The 17,511-nt window shown below is 42.0% G+C and overlaps 1 protein-coding gene across 1 annotated transcript in view; it reads right to left on the bottom strand.

The window, feature by feature from the left end:
* Window positions 1–17,511, bottom strand: part of CCDC170 (coiled-coil domain containing 170) — a 724,401-nt gene that overhangs the window by 582,196 nt on the left and 124,694 nt on the right. The window contains exon 3 of the mRNA XM_044088859.1: window positions 1,037–1,293. Within this exon, the coding sequence (XP_043944794.1) occupies window positions 1,037–1,293 (257 nt within the window). The remainder of the gene's footprint in view (window positions 1–1,036; window positions 1,294–17,511) is intronic.

The raw sequence follows: 17,511 nt of genomic DNA, 5'->3' as shown, positions 1-17,511 counted from the left end.
AACACGCTCCAGCGACCTCAACCTCATTACCACAATCAACAGAACAAGCTGGAGGGACAGGTTCATAACCCAGAGACCACCCATGCTATGGAACAGACTTCCCATACATTGTCAAACAGACCACCTCACTGGCCCTCTTCAAGAGAAATCTTGATGAGTGCATGAGAAATAGAAAATTCACCCCAAGGATCACTACAGTGGCTCTACTTGACAGAGGTACTGGGAACTAAGGTCGGGTGCACAATGCCAGGGTAATTCTATAGGCTAGGCTTGTAAAGGCTCCAGGGCCATTAGCCTACTACACACCTATAAACCTATGAACAAAGACACATAGCTCTAAAATGGAACAAATCCAGTCAGTTTTCATTGTTTATGTGGTCATTTCTGAACTAAGTCAATGTGACATGTATTTGTTTCTCTTGAAATACTTTTCACTGACTGTTTCAGCAATACCTCTTGTAGTTATGTGTGTGTTATACTGATTGTAGCTCTATTATTCATATTTCATTTCTGTGACAAAATGTTTTTGAAGACCTTTCAATAAACGAATATTAAAACAAAGCAATTTTTAAAGTTGTAATTATATATTTTACAAATAGAATACTTCAGACAAAAAATGATAGCAAGAAGATGACTAAACAATGAAGAGAATAAGAAAAATTCTAACAGCATCACTTCAAAATTAATACAAATGTTGCTAGTGGAAATTCATCCACATAAATTAATTGATACTATAAATGGTATAGATGGACTCCTAACTGAAAAAGTAACTCAGGAAATGTAATCTAGGCTGCAGTCATGAGGATGGATCTTTATATTAACTTCTTTAAGAACTTTAATCTAATTTATGTGGTCAATATTTTGTTACTAGTGTGCTGTAAAGCACTTTTATAAGCTCCATGTCGTGATTATTGAAGCAGTATATATACTTTTCGTCTGTTCTGACAAATGTTATTAGACTGTATAGTGTTTAATTTCACTGCATTATCTGCTTAGTCATCATGTTTAGTTATCTTGAAAGGTAAAAGAGTCTTACCTATGTCTGACTTCTAATTCTTGAATTCTCTCTTTCAGCTCCTGATTTTCCTTCTTTGCAGCCTGCACTGTTACTTCTGCTCGTGTCTTGTAACCAGCAAGTGCTCCAGTCTCCTCCTCTGTCTCCTGTAATCTTTCTCGAAGTGATGTCAACAGAGAGGTCTGTCTTGCATTGTTTTCTTTATAACCCTCCACTTCAGCCTTCAGTTCCTGAACTAGAGTTTCTTTAGCACTCAGTCGAGACTGGATATCTAAAAGCTGTAAACAGTGCATGATCATTATAATGTTTTAATGCCAGTTCTTTAAAGATGACTGTCAAGCATTCAGAATGATCAATAAAAGTCCATTAAAACATAAACAATGTAGTAACTCATAAAAATTGGAAATCATAGTTTTCGTGAAAATAATTTTTGAATGGCTTAAGAGTGACACAGTGGTGCAACAGTCAGCACTTCTTCCATGCAGCTTCTCTGATCTGGTTCTCAGCTGGGGTGCTTCCTATGCACAGTCTGCATGTCCCCTTTGTGTTCTAGTGGGTCTTTGATGCTCTGGTTTTCTCCCATATCTTGAAGATGTACACAGATGACTTGGGGATCCTAACCACCCATAGATGTATATGTCATGTGTGAATGAGTGTGTATGTATCCTGTGATCGGTTGGTGACCCTCCCAGAATAAGTCCCTCTGCCTCCTGCTTACTGAGTGCTAGAATATGCTCTAGTTCCTCTCCCCACAGCCTTGAACTAGAATAAGTAAGTAATTAGAGAATAAATGAACAAGTGAGTGAAAGATGCACACATATCATGTCTCTGGAACTCCTGAAACTTTCAAGGTAAACTCTGTAAGTTAGCCATCAAGTAGGTGAATGAATGGCAGCCAAAAGGCTTTAAATGTACCCAAGGAATCAACAGCTCATTGGTGAAATAATAAAGTTATTAGGTGAGAGTATACAGATCAATAAATCCTTAACATAATCTGGCTATATAGGTTTTACATGTTGTCAAATGTATTTTATATACGTAAATTGTTTGCTTATGCATTCTACAGTTAATTGTTTATCCCTATTCAGATCCCTATTAAAGTCTAAGTAGGCAAACAGTGTGTACAAGAAAGAGAAATTAATCCTGGAAACAGTGCTGCTCTGTCACACACACACACACACACACACACACACACACACACACACACACACACACACACACACACACACACACACACAAACATAAGTACACATCCATGAACATCTTTAGGCAATTTGGAGAATCAGCAGTTCACCTACAGTATGTCTTTGGTATTCGGTCAAAAGAAAAGCACTTAGTGAAAATGCACATGGCCACAGGGCAACCAAATTAAATCTTATTTATCATCTGGTAACTAGGTGAGAGGACTGATCCTTCTTTGGACAATTATCAGTCACATTTTACACCATGAGAAAATAAATGATCAGCAGCAATACAAATTAGATGTAGAACAGTGCATAACAATACACTATCACTTAGTGTAGAGCCAACTATCTGATACAAGTATACTACATTGCCTAGTACCATACTCATTATTTGTTAATTACATTTTACACAATTTACCAAAATAAAAATAATTATGTACGTTGATAATATCCTCCTCCTCCTCGATGCTCACATAACCTACCAAATTCTACAAAATATAGTTCAATTTAAATTTACAAAACATTTGTAACTGGTGACAAAATAACAAGCTATAAATTAATAATACCAATACCATGCTTTTCTCCACATCAAAGAACTTGCATCCCTTCCTCTACTACACATGACAGATTTAAATCCAAATGTTAAGCAACATAAATATCTTGGGGTAAATCTGGATCCCTTGATGTACTTCAACTTGCACACAGATAGCATTACCATCAAAGTATTAAACCAACTAAAACAATGTGATTGTCCCTCTTACCTTCGATCACAAAGTGCAAGATGGCCATAGGCAAAAAGGTCATAATACCAAAGCTTGAATACTCCTTTCTCCTTGTTACACTTCAATCTGCTAAAAACATCCAATAAATTAAAGTCAGTAAAATAAAATACTTTGATTTGCTCTGCTTGCAAATTCAAACTGCCATCGCTGTGCCTTAATGAAAGGCACACTGGTTACCAATACCTAATAGAGTCACCTTTCACTAATATTCATCGTTCTACATCTTGCTACTAACCGCCTCTCAAACAGTTACTCCAAATCAGAAAACAAAGTTACTCCCTTAGAAACAGCCAAGAAAGTACAATCACATTGGTCAGACTTCCATTCAAACTAGCCATAGCTGGAAAAGAATAAGCCATCTCCAGAAGAGTTCAGCCTCATGGAACCATCTACCTTCTGACATAAAAAAGACAGAAAAAACTTCCAATATTCAAAAATCACTTAGCGCATGCAAGACAAACTTAGGTTCAAATGCTTCCATGACAATGAGTTCTGTAGCTTATAATTGCAAGCAGGCAAATATGTAGTAATGAGAAGTTATGTACCTACCATAACGTTCCATGTTAGTTGTCTTCTCTCGCCTTCTTTCTTGCTTGATGGGTTCGGAGTCGATCCTCGGCTCCAACTCGGCACTTGCTAAGCTCGAGAGTCACTTTTACCAGCTTGAGGCAGCCCCATATCCCATGATGCAAAGCAGTAAGTACCCAGATCTCGTTTGATGACAAAAGGACAATAGCACCTAGCATAAAAACTTCCCAAAGGAAGAAAGAAGAAAAGAAAAACCTGCAGGATGGTAGAAGGACCAGCTCTGTATGGTCTTCAGAACTATAATTCTTTGTAGAGAAAGGTCTGTCCAGGCCTGGGGGAAGGAGGGAGGGTCGCAAGAAAGAAGGTGAGAGAAGACAACTAACATGGAATGTTATGGTAGGTACATAACTTCTCAATGTTAAGTTGTCAATCTCGCCTTCATTCTTGCTTGATGGGACCGCGTCCCTAGCACCTCCATCCTGGGTGGCTCAATGGAACAGACTCTTGAGGACGGTAGAGCCAAAACTGGCTCTGTCCCTGGAGGCCAAATCCAATTTGTAATGAGAAACAAATGTATGAGGAGTGGCCCAAGTGGCCGCTGCACAAATGGTGTCTAAAGGAAGTCTAGCTTGAAAGGCTGTAGAAGTAGCTAAGCTTCTGGTTGAATGTGCTTTAGGTTTTGAGCACAGCTGTTTTCCCCTGAGCCGATAAATTTCAGAGATGACAGAAGAAAGCCATCTAGATAAGGTCACTTTTGAGACAGGAAGGCCTTTCTTGTTATCAGCGTAGGAAACAAAGAGTTGATCGGATTTCCTGAATTGTTTTGTTATGTCCAAATAATATCTGAGTAGTTTTTGTTCCGATCTGTTTGAATAGTTTGGAAAAAATACAGGGAGATCAATGGCTTGATTCAAATTAGTCTTTGAGGCGACCTTAGGCAAAAAGGTCGGATTAGTTCTCAATGATACTCTGTCTTTGTGGAAGACCAAATAGGGGGGGTGAACAGATAGAGCATGAAGTTCAGACACCCTCCTAGCCAATGTAATAGCTACCAGGAATAAAGTTTTCCATGAAAGAAATTTCAGGGAGCAAGAAACAGCTGGCTCGAAGGGGGGAAGAATCAAGAATGTCAGCACTAAATTTAGGTCCCATTGAGGAGGAGGACTCCTGACTGGAGGCTTCAGGAGGAAAATTCCTTTCAAGAAGGCTCTACAAAGCCTGTGGGACATAATGTTGTGATCTGCGAACCCGACATGAAAGTTCGAGATAGCAGCCAATTGAACTCTAACTGTGGAAGAAGAGGAGCCCACGTGAAAAATCTCCGCTAAGAAATCCAAAACTGCTTGAACTGGAGCAGTGAAGGGATCAATATTCTTGGCTTTAGCCCAATAAGAGAAACGTTTCCATTTGCTTGTATAAATCCTCCTGGTAGAGGATTTTAAGGAAGCTACTAGGATGTCTCTAACAGGGTTAGAGATCATAGGAAGCCTGGCTAATGAAGGAAGTGGAGCAACCATGCTGTGAGGTTGAGAGAAGGGATAGACCGGTGCAGCTGACCGGATTGGTGAATCAGAAGATCTGGCACTGGGTCCAGATGCCACGGCTGCACCAAAAGGTGACGATGGAGGAACGGAAACCAAATTTGTCGAGGCCAATAAGGAGCAATGAGAATCAATTTGGCTCTCAAAACAGTTGCTTTCTGGATAACTTGAGGGATCAGAGGAAAAGGAGGAAAGGCATAAAGAAGTCCCTGGGGCCAATCCTGGGTCAGAGCGTCTCTGGGGGGATGGCCTGGCAGTGGGAAGAGAGAAAAGAAGTCTGGGCATTTGCTGTTTTGGGGAGTAGCAAAAAGATCGCAACATGGGCGACCTCATTCCAGAAAAATCTCTTCCACTATAGATTGCTTGAGAGACCACTCGTGAGGCATGAGAATAGCTCTGCTCAATCTGTCCGCTAAAATGTTGGTTTTCCCAGGGATGGGCATTGCTACCAGAAACCGATGAGAGGAGATCGCCCATTGCCAAAGTCTGAGCGCTTCTCGACACAAGGGGTAGGACTTGGTTCCGCCCTGTTTGTTGATATACCAAACTACAGACATGTTGTCTGTGTGGACTGCAATTGTCCCTACGGGAAGAAAGTCGTTGAGGGCTTGCAACGTTAAAAGCACTGCTCTCATCTCTAGGACATTTATGTGCAGGTGGTATTCGAAAGGTTGCCACGTCCCATGAACCATCCTGCCCTGATAATGACCCCCCCCACCCGATCAGGGAGGCATCCGTGGTGACAGTGGCTACCGGGGATGGGGGTACAAAGTGTCTGCCTTGGTGAATCTGGGGAGAAGTGATCCACCAAGCAAGATGATTCTTGCAAATCTGTGTCACCAGTATTTGGTGACGCATTGGAAGTTGTTGGTAAGACCACTGAGTGAACAACATCCATTGAAGAAGGCGCATGTAGAAGCGAGCCAGGGGAAGAAGGGTAATGGCCGCAGCCATGAGGCCTAACACCTTTAGAACCATTCTGGCCTGTACTTTCTTGTTGGCTAGAATGATCCTGACATGACTTTGAATGTCTGAAATTCTTTGATCTGTAAGGGTAGCTGACATCCGAACAGTGTTTAAGTTTGCGCCTATGAAAGTAATAGACTGGCAGGGCAATAAGGATGATTTTTCGGAGTTGATCGAGATGCCCAATTGAGAACAAAGATTTATTGTGTAATCCATGGCTTGAACAAGCTGATGCCTGGTGGTGGCTGAAAGGAGCCAGTCGTCGAGATACGGAAACACCTGGAATCCTTGACGTCTCAGGTGAGCCGTGACCACTGCCATACATTTGGTGAACACTCTGGGGGCTGTAGTGAGACCAAAGGGCAGGGCTCTGAACTGGAAATGACTGGACCCCAGCCGAAAGCGGAGAAATCTCCTGGAGCGTCTGTGAATTTTTATGTGATAGTACGCATCCTGAAGATCTATTGAGCACATCCAGTTGTCCTTCTGTAAGAAGGGCAGAACTGACTGAGGAGTGACCATTCGGAATCTTGTCTTCCTCACAGACTTGTTGAGTCTGCTGAGATCCAATATTGGTCTCCAGTCTCCCTTCTTTTTGGGGACCAAAAAGAACCTTGAGTAGATTCCAGGCTCTGAATGATCTGTTGTAACTGGCTGAATGGCTCTTTTTTGCAGTAGTTTTAAGACTTCTAACTCTAACTAATTTCCCTTAGACCGGGTGGTACATCTGGAAGGGAATTTGAGTGATAGAAAGGACTTTCCTCGAAAGGAATTTTGTAACCCTCGGATATGATCGACTGTACCCATCTGTCTTGAGTGAGGGAGCGCCAGGCTTCTGGGTACAGCGATAGTCTTCCCCCGACTGCCTCCAAGGACGGACAGCCGGGCAACATCTCAGGGATGCTGAAAGGGCTTGTCAGAGAGAGGCTCTCTGCTTCCCTGGTTTTGTGGACCCCCTCTGCCTCTAGAGCGGCGTCTGTTATTGTTACCCCCTCTGCCTCCAGGGGTAAACTGACCACGTGAATCCGGCATGACTCCTTGGGATTTGCGGAACCACATTTTGCCACCCTTCTGCCCTTTGGGGTAAGGTCTAGAAGGGGTGGAAAACGGACTCCACGGCAGAAAGAGTTTTGCCGTCCTGCTCACACCTGGTCAACGTTTCCTTCACTTGAGGGCCAAACAAAGCTGACCCATCAAAGGGAGAGTTTGTGAAGGACGCCTTAAAGGGATCTGCAAAATTACAGAGCCGCATCCAGGCTTGGCGTCTAAGAGCCACACCTGTACCTGCGGCCCTACTCGCTCCATCAGCAGCATATGATATCAGCCGCATGGAGGAGTTAGCAATAGAGTTAAGGGTTCCTAGCTGCGAAGCAATTTTTCTTGAGCCCCTGCAGCTGTAGGATCCTGTACTACTTCACCTAGCTCCTTAAGGATATCCCTCTGGAGTCTGGTGAAGTGACATAGGTAGTTCAGCGAACGCATAGCAAAGGTCGCTGAAGAGAACATCCGCTACCATATCTATCCATGGTCCTAGAGTCCTTATTAGGAGGATGGACAGGTACGGAAGGATCTGCAAGTTCCTTCTTAGTGGCAGCCGCCACCACCATGGCATCAGCAGGGACACCTTTTGTGAGGAATTGCTTGTCCGACAGGGCAGTAATAAATTTAGAAGGCCTCCTAGGGACTGGCTCTACAGAGTCAGGAGCAGCCCACGCCTTTCGAGCAATAACCTGCATAAGGGGGTCGAAAGGCGGAGACACCCAGGAGGTGGAGGGCCGAGATCCAAACGCCTCCAGGTATACTGACTCATCCTCAGAGGGATTATTGGTGGGCCAGTTTCCCCTCTGTCTAAGGAGTTCTAGGATGTCTGAGAAGGAGACATCCTCAGAGGGGGATCTTGGGGATCCCTCTGACTCATCTAAGTCAGTATCTGAAGTGATAGACTCGGGGGAGTCTACGTGTTTCCTCTTACAAGTCCTCTTTCGCGGAGGATCTCCTGACAAATCAGGAGAATCCTCGGAAGAGGGGGTTCTTCCCAGTGGGGAAACCTGAGGCGGAGGATCTCTGGGTCCAGGAGCAAGAGAAGTGGCAGAGATATCGTTAGGCACCATAGAGGGAGGAGCTAAGGGAACACACTGCTGGCTGAGTCCAGTGGCCAGCACACTCTTCATCTCCTCGAAGGCTCCCCTCCCAGGGAGGTCCGAGAGAACCCGTTCCGAAGAGCCAGGAACTCCAGGACCCACCGAAAGGGAAGGCTCCGAGGCAGATGTCAGAGCCAAGCTCACCAAGGCCGAGGCTCCAAGGGGAAGAGTGGGGTCGGACAAGGGTCCGATGCCACTCACCCCCTCGGAGGAGACCAGGGAAGCCCGACCACCGAATCCCTCTAAGGAAGATCTCGAAGAGGAGATAAGAGTAGAGGCTGAAGGAGCAGAAGGGGGTATCTGTCCCTCAGCCGTAGCAGAAACTATTCCCGAAGACTCCAACTCCAAACTCTGGGGTAGAGTCGAAGGAGGAACTGCAATGGGGTGTGGACTAATAGTCATCTGTTGAGACGGACTATGTAGCATTTGGGCCAGTGTCTGTGATTTTAATAATCTACTGACCACTCTCTCTAAATCATGGTCAGACAGCCTGGATGACCTGGAAGATCGGCTCCGATGGCTCCGTTCCGAGAGGAGAAGCAGGAGCCGAGAGTATCGGCTCCAAGGAAGGGGACCTAGACCTCTTCCTCGAAGGAACCATCGGAGCCGATGAAACCATAGAAGCTGTCGGAGCCGACAACTTCTCGGCACCAACAGAAGGTTTCGATGCATCGGCTCCGGCCGGAGCCGATACAGCCATAAAAGTAAGGGTGTCAGAGCCGATCGGCGCCGACACCGAAGCCTGAGCCACATGGTGATCGGAACCGATCGGAGCCAACACCGAAGTGGTCAAACCAGAAGGTTTGTGTAAACCAGAATCGGCTCCAGCCGGAGCCGATCTCGACTCTGAAAGAGTCGGAGCCGAGGCCGCAGGCTTGGACACAGAAGCCTGGGCCTTGGAAGACTTAGAAGTCTTAGATGGAGCCGACTTAGCCGGAAAGCCCTCCGGCTTAAGAAGGCCCCTTAAAATAAGCTTATTTCTCCTTTCCTGCAGGACTCTCTGGCTAAAAGAATGACAAATCGCACAGGAGTCCTGCAGGTGGAGAGGTCCCAGGCAGTATAGGCAAGAAGTGTGACCGTCTGTCAGAGACATTTTCTGACAGCACGAGTCACACTTCTTAAAGCCTGAGACCCTTTCCTTAGACATGTTGTAACACACACACACAACACCTGTCCAAGAAATTTACAATCCCAAAAGGGAAAAAAAATATTGTCTCACAAACACACACACACCCTAACAAGGGGAGGGATGGGATGGGAGAAGGCCTGACTAAAAAGTTTTAGAAGAGAGGGAAATTTAGTCAGGAAAGGACTAAAACTAGTCTAAAACTATTAATTTAACTATAAATATAACTTTAAACTGAAAAAGGGGCAAAAGTAGTAGTGTATAAATCACTTACCAGGACCTGGTAAAAGGAGGACCTCATCAGCGAAGCGGCAAACGAGATCTGGGTACTTACCGCCTTGCATCATGGGATATGGGGCTGCCTCGAGCTGGTAAAAGTGACTCTCGAGCTTAGCAAGTGCCGAGTCGGAGCCGAGGATCGGCTCTGAACCCATCAAGCAAGAATGAAGGCGAGATTGACAACTTAACATTATTTACTTTTGTACATATGTAAATAAGTCTGCTCTCCAAGCTTCTTCATTATAATTGCATTTACAATATTCTGTTAGTTTTCTTCTCTATTAATTTACTGTGAGTAATATTTTTACTGTAAATGTGTTTCAGTCCTCCCGCACCAATGTTGTGGCTAAAAGGAGTCTATGGGCGAGCACACTTACCCAAAATAAAACTACTGTAGATGGGTGAGTAAATAGATTTACAAATGTAAGATGCAAAATGTACATCAGTACAAAATATGCACTATTCATTGATATGTAGCATGCTCATCATGACACCAACCATGTACAGTCCTAATATTACACTTAGCAGGAGTCAGCAACATCATTTGCAATAAAATTACATTACAGTACAAATATCCCTTCTGTAGCCAAATAGAGGCCAATGCAACTTTGCAAAATAAATGTTACATATTAATTTTCATGTTAACCAAAGAGAAGTTGTAAAGTACTGTTTTACACAACTGAAAACCCAAATACTCTCCAATAACAGCTGAGGGAACAATACATTATCTCAAGTTTGCTAAAATACAAGAGTTTCAATAAACATATGGAACTAGGTGTTTCAATTCTGGGATTCTACCCTGATCTGACAGAAACACAGCACGGCAATCATTGATTGCTCATAGTTATTTGCAGTCAACTTGTTCCTGAAGACAATACCCAGTTTATATCATTCTTTGGTCACTGTTAAGAACGTAAGTAGATTAAGGTTAAATAGAAGTTAAGTTCTTACCATAACTAGGTATCTGTGTTGTCCATTTTCATTCTTCCTCTCTGATGAGACTTGGCTGCTTTCCAAGACTTTAGGATCCAGATCTCAAGCTCCTCCCTCTATCCATAATGTACCATACCTTCCTCAACTCCCCAGATTGAATTTGCTGCCCTGTAAATGAATGGATTATAGCAATACTACAGAGATAAACATCTGAGGCTCAAACCCATAGGTTCTGAATTTCTTCCAAGCACTTCTCAAAGGCACCAGGCTGGAGGATGGCTGGGAGGGACATAAGGAGGAATGATAATGGACAACACAGATACCTGGTTATGGTAAATACATAAATTCTAAATCTGATGTCCTTTTCATTCTTCCTCACTGATGGGTCAGAGTCCCCAGCTATGTGATCCCTGGGTAGCCCTCAAGGAAGGATGTGCTGGAGCATGGTCAAGCCAAAGGATGCCGTGCTCCTAGAAATAACATTCAATTTATAATGTCAACCAAAGGTATGAGTCTTAGACTAAGTGGCTGCAGCACAAATTTCATCAATTCGGGCTCTGGAAGAGAAAGCAGATGAAGTAGCCATAGCTCTGGTGGAATGAACCTTGGGAGATCGAGGCAAATCTCTACTTTTCTGACAATGAATGAAATGCAGTCCATTATCCATTTAGCTAAAGTGATTTTTGAAACAGCCTGATCTGACTGGTTTGTTGAGAAAGAGACAAACAGTTGATCAGATTTCCTATGCCTCCTTGTCCTGTGGAGGTAGAAATGTAGTTGCCTGTGAACATCTAGGAGTTGCAAAATATATTCACCTTTGTTTGAGAATTTGGGAAAGAAAATTGGTAATTGAATGGATTGGTTAATATTAGCCTCTGTGGCCACCTTAGGCTTGAAGGATGGATTTGTTCTTAAGGATACCCTATCTTTATGAAAAATGATGTGAAGAGGCCTGGCTGACAAAACTTGAAGTTCCAATATTCTCTTAGCAGAAATAATAGCTACCAAAAGGATTATTTTCCAAGACAGAAATTTCATGTCACAAGAATCAGCCAGTTCAAAGGGCTTTTGGGTAAGACCTTCCATTACCAATGTGAGATCCCAAGGGGGAGAAGGATCTTTCATTGGAGGTCTAAAATGAAAAATTCCCTTCAAGAAAACTTAACATAATTTGGAAGAAAAAAGAGAGGAGGCCCTCTTCCCAACATGAAAATTGGATACGACAGCCAGTTGAAGTTTCATGGGGGAGAAACTGGCTCCTTCTTGAAAAATAGTGCTAAGAAAAAGGAGAATTGATGCTGTGGCTGCTGAGAAAGGATCAATGTTCTCTTTTGATGCCCAAATTGAGAACCTCTTCCATTTGTTGTTGTAGACCTTTTTAGTGGAAGCCCTCTGAGAGGCCAGGATAATGTCATGGATGAAGGGGGTGAGCCTGGACTGTCTTACAATTACTGGAAGTGGAGAAGTCATGCAGTCAGTTTTAGAGTGTGAAGATTGGGAATCCAAGGTGGATACTTGAGGTGGGAAGGTGAGACCAAAGGAAGGTAAACCACACCTGGCGAGGCCAGAACAGAGCAATGAGGACTACTGAGCTCTTCGACCTGTCGGCTTTCTGTAGGACTTTTGGGATTAATGGAAGTGAAGAGTAGGTATAAAGGAGACCTGGGGGCCAGTTGTGGACTACAGCATCCCTTAGTGACTCCCCCTTTGGGGGAATCAGAGCAAAATACTTGTTGCACTGATAATATAAACCAAATATAAAGAATCTGAGAAATTTCCCAAAAGCATTATTTATGGAAATGTGATAACAAGCATATTTTAGGTCTAATACTGCCATGAAATTCATGGGAGGAATAAGGGATAACAGGCTCTGCAGAGTCAATATTTTAAATTTCAGTACTTTCACATGAAGGCTTAGGAATGAAAGATCTAGCACTGGTCTCCAAGAGGACTCTTTCTCTGGTACCAGAAACATTCTGGAATAAAATCATTTACCCCTTTGATTTACAGGCACTGGCTCTATGACTCCTAGGGAGTGTAAAGACTGAAGAACATGAAGAAAATATTCTGTTTGGCTTGAAGGGTGGGGAGGAATTCCCCTGAAAAAGTGATTTTTGTATCCAGCGCCGTCTGTAAACCGCCTGCACCACTTTTAAAACCAAAGAGTCTGAAATAATCTTTTGCCAGTGGGAAATGTTCAGAACCAGTTTCTGAGACAGGTTTGGAGAGATATTTGTTCGAGAGAAGGGAAGGAGAGAAAGAATGATGTTATAATCATTGCATACCATTGGTCTCCCCCTTTTTCTGAAAGGATTCCTACTTCTAACTGTTATTTCCATTTGGCCATTTCTTTTGTGCTCCATGTTTGCAAGAATATGGTAATGTTTGCTTATTTGGCTTTTTAGGGAAAGATGGAGATCTAAAAGATTTATATGGGGGGGACACGAACATTTTTGGATACTCCTTGAATCAATTTTCCTCTTTCTTCTGAGTAGCAGAAGTGCTAAACAATACCTCTTTGTCTAAAGCAGAATCTAAGATTTCAGACTTTAACTAATCAACAAACTTTTGGTTACACATACAGCCATACCTTCTCAAAGCTTTAGCAACATCAGTCACCCTAGACACAGTATAATCATACACAGTCTTCAAAGCATGTTTAGATACCTGAAACAAGGTAGAAACAACTGCATTCTGTAAGAAGTGTGGCAGAAAATTCCCTCAGACTGCCCATATAACAAAGCATACATTTTCACATGTATGCCTGATAATTCATCATTCTGAAAGCTAAAGCAGGAGAAGAAACATTCTCTTACCTAAGTGATCCAACACTTTGCCTTTTTATCACTTGGAGAAGAGTTAGTATTCGGGATCAATCTACTACCAGCAGGCAAAGAAGTAGATATGGATGATGGGTCTGATGTAAGGTGAGACGCAAGAAATTTATTAGTCTGAGGCACCTTATACAATTTTACGTGCCTTTTTAGGTACTGACAGCTGGATATCAGGATGATTGCAGGCAGCATTCAACACATCCTCCAGTACTGGCAGTATAGGAGGAATGGGGGAGGAATGAGGCATATCCATTTGTAACATATAATATCTCCTCAGTTCAGGGGGAAATATCAATTTGTTCCCATAAAAATACCTCATTCACCCTGGCTATGGGGTGATTAAAAGGCAATTCCACTACAGGAAGGTAAGAGTTAAACTCTTCCTAACTGTCAGAGGGACTGGCTTGTGAATTTGTAGAATTCCTATTTCTGTCATCATCAGAACCATCAGAACCTATTTCCTTTGGAATTAGTTTACATAGAATGCCTGCATATAATGATCTTCAGGTACTTGAATTCACAGCCTATTATGCATGCCTGATAAAGGTTAGAAAATCATCTGTCTTAATAGTTATAATCTCTTTAAGTAAACGATGTTTAACCTTTTATTTTTCTTTAAAGGAATCCCTTTGGAAGAAGATGAACTTGGAGAAGGATGTCTGCCCATTCTAATGGTCTCTGACTTCAGTTACCCTGTGAAGAATCTCGCAGACTGCCTCCCCACATAGAGAGGATGGTTCTCCCAGGTCTGGATTGGACACTGGAACAGCTAAAAAGGAAATGGTTGACCCCTGGTTTGTGGGGGCAAAAGGACTATACCAGAGGATGCCTGAGACGTAAGCGATTCGTCAGTGAGTGGACTGAGGAATAACCAATGGCTATTGCATGTTCACCCACTACTGGGTGAAGCATAAACTGAGCCTGGAACAGTGGAAAGGGGTTCTTGGTAAGCAATTTTTTCTTTCTAGGTACAGCAGGGGAGGGACCAATGGTACCGAAATAAGTATTCATGCTGTAGCCAAGGAGGAGATACTAAAGGCAGTAAGCATTGCTGGAAGAAGTCGGACAGAAGGTAAGTTGTCACCAAGTGTCCAGAAGCAGAACACTTATACTCACTTCCTTACTCAGTCCCTTCACTAAGTAAAAGCACAATCAGTACACAAAATCCCTAAACGAATTAGTTTAAAAGTTGAAATCACAATGACAAGAAAAAATGAAAGTGGTAGGCTGGATGTCACAAAGTGCACACAAACACTACATGAATAAAACGCATTCCTCCCCATCCCAAAATAAGATGTTTTTTTCACAAAATTCAAAGTTTATAGAAGCAGTACATATTTTTGTACACAAATAGCCCCCAATTAGCTATAAAACTTCCAGCTAAAATAGCAGTCCCTGACAGGAAACAACCGATATTGTGAAAAAACACTGTATTTCCTAAAGGGTAAATAGTACTTTTAGTCACAAAATAGATTTAAATAATATTTTTTGAAAGGTCAACAATTTTTGGATGAAAAAGTTTCCTAAAGGAGACCTATCAGACAGACACAAAGCTTTTAGATGATTGCAGCTCCTGTGAAGTCTCTGAGCTTCCTCAAGGCAGAAAGAAAGTACTACAGAAAGATTTCCTCTGACTGATGAGTTGCCTCCTTGGGGCTAGCCGATCTGTAGGTGGAATGAAGATGTGGGAGGAGCCATAGTTTTGTGACACTGTCCAATTGTTATATCCTGGACAGTATACAACCCATATAGTCTAAAGGCTAAAGCAGCAGTGGGAGTGGTGAACATCTGATTCTGTTATTGCTGGTATGTCTTCTGTGCAGTCTGATTTTCCTTCCTTTGTTTTCATGGGTTTCCTCTGGATACGCCGGTTTCCTAGGTGGCTTGGACATTCTAAATTTGCCATAGGTGTGTGTATGTGAGTCTGTGATGTGGAAGAATAGCCACCACAGGACTGGTCACCTGGTGGTGCAAACCTTGTCTCTAGATGATTGTCACTGTTGAAGTGACACCCCAATCCCATGTGTAAAAATGAGAAAAAGAGGTTGTAGATGAATGAATCAGAAACAAAATTATGGAGTCAATGGCTCAATTAATTAGCTTAGTGCTTCTACAAGAACTGATCATGTCACAGAGGAGAACAGAACCTTGATGTACTCCAGCATTAAAAGATAGAAAATAAGAAAGCTCTCCATTGCATCTTACAGCATGTATCTAATTGGCAAGATAATCTGAGAATCCATATGGAGTCAGTGAGTGCCTAATTTAGAGAACTCAGAATCTCAAGAAGCCTAAAATGGCAAACATTGACACAGGCATTGGAGAGATCCAAACAGACAACAGCAATGTACTATCTAAATGGCAGAACACATATTCCACTACATCTACAAGAGCAACATCTGTGATACAAAATACTGAAAATGATATTTGAGTCAGTTAACTGTTGAAGGAGCTGCATTTATACACTTGTTCTAATACTTAAGTGTGACTGAAAGTCCTCTCTTGTGTGAGGGTACAATGAGAGTGTTTTAACAAATGAATGAGATATGCATTACACATCAGTAGATCTTTTGACAAGTACAGCTACCAAATAAGAGACAGAATGAGCTGACATCTTCAGGCTGTGTTTTTTGAGTGCTGTAGGCCTAGGTTTTAATGTTTTTAGGTACCTGTATAGTAGGCCTATAGGGACTATAAGGAGAGTAAAATGTGTGCAGTTTAAGTGTTGTGGAGTACTAACTTCAAGGTTAGGAATTTTTAGGATCACCTTCTGGTCAGAATCATAGAAGTAGTTAACAAGGTGTTCTACAATAACTTTTCTTCAAGACCTGGAAAGGATGATGGTGCATTGACGTGCCCAGAATAACTGAGTTAACTGAGAAGTTTCCTCAACATTTTGAGGTGTCAGCACTTAGGCATTGTTGATCATGATAATCAGCCTTTCTGTTAGGTGTTATGGCATAATTTACTTGAGTACATACAGCCTTAAAGTTCTCCTGATCAGATTCTTGTCTACTTTTATGATACATGGACCACATATAGTCGCTGATGGACATCATAATTTTAGTGTTAGGGGAAAATCCGGAGGTGGTTTATTGGGAAGCATTGTGGGTAGGGCCTGGCTCAGGAGTTTTGGGAGGCATGGGCTGGGGGGGGGGGGGGGGCAGCCGAGTCTGTTCCGGGGCTCAAAGCTGAGCCCACAGTCATGGATTAATGAAGACTGACAACACAGATGGAACGTTATACTAAGACATAACTTCTTTTTTTCAATATTCTTCCCAGGTTTGGTTTACCAGTTGATTTCATAAAATGTATTGCAATACTTTACAACAATCTTTTTACTAATCTCATAATTAATGTGTCTATCAAAGCCAATCCAACTAAAGAAATTAGTTCATTAAGGTTGCCCACTCTCCCCATATTTAATTAATGTATATATAAACGTCTTTTCTCTCATTATTTTAGTCAAAACTATTACTGGCCCATGCACATAACTTTGCTTTTCCTTTTTCTGCTTTTGCAGATGAAGCAACTATCTTTCTTGCAGCAATATATACTGAGGTACCAAAGATCCTGAGGGTTATCAAAATCTTCTCCAGCTTCACAAATTATAACTTAAATATCCAGAAATCTTTTATATTTAATCTTCTTTGCAAACAAAAGTATTCTATTGATGTATCAAAGTTGGACCTTACAGCATGTATCTAATTGGCAAGATATTGGTTTAAAGCAGACAAATATCTGAGAATAAACTTCATCTGACCACAGTCTCAACTATCACACAAGTTTCTTGAATACCCTGGACTATTACTACTTCTGTCATTAAAAGATGGCAATCATTCAATTTCTCTATTTCGAAAGTAGTTATTGCTAAAATAAATATTTTTCTAGACTACTCATTTTTCTTTACATCTACTATACACTTCAAACATCTTTTCAGCTTCACATATCGGCCTTTCAAAATTCATATGTTTTCCAAGGTCATGGAGGAATGAAATTACCTGACTTTGATATCTATTAATTAATCACCCTAGCATCCCACCTTTATAAATCCATAAATTTTAATTCCAGTAACTTTACCCGAGGCCCTGCCTGGCTACATATATGGTTGAAATATATTAAACAATACAATTGCAATTTCTCTTTCTGTGCTATTTCTGTAGACAAACAGTATGAAGAAAT

The sequence above is a fragment of the Protopterus annectens genome, chromosome 1.part0, assembly GCF_019279795.1.
Source record: "Protopterus annectens isolate FY-2018-M chromosome 1.part0, PAN1.0, whole genome shotgun sequence".
Classification (NCBI taxonomy): Eukaryota; Metazoa; Chordata; order Ceratodontiformes; family Protopteridae; genus Protopterus; species Protopterus annectens.
The sequence above is the reverse complement of the archived record's forward strand: the minus strand, read 5'-3'. Positions and strand labels throughout refer to the sequence as shown.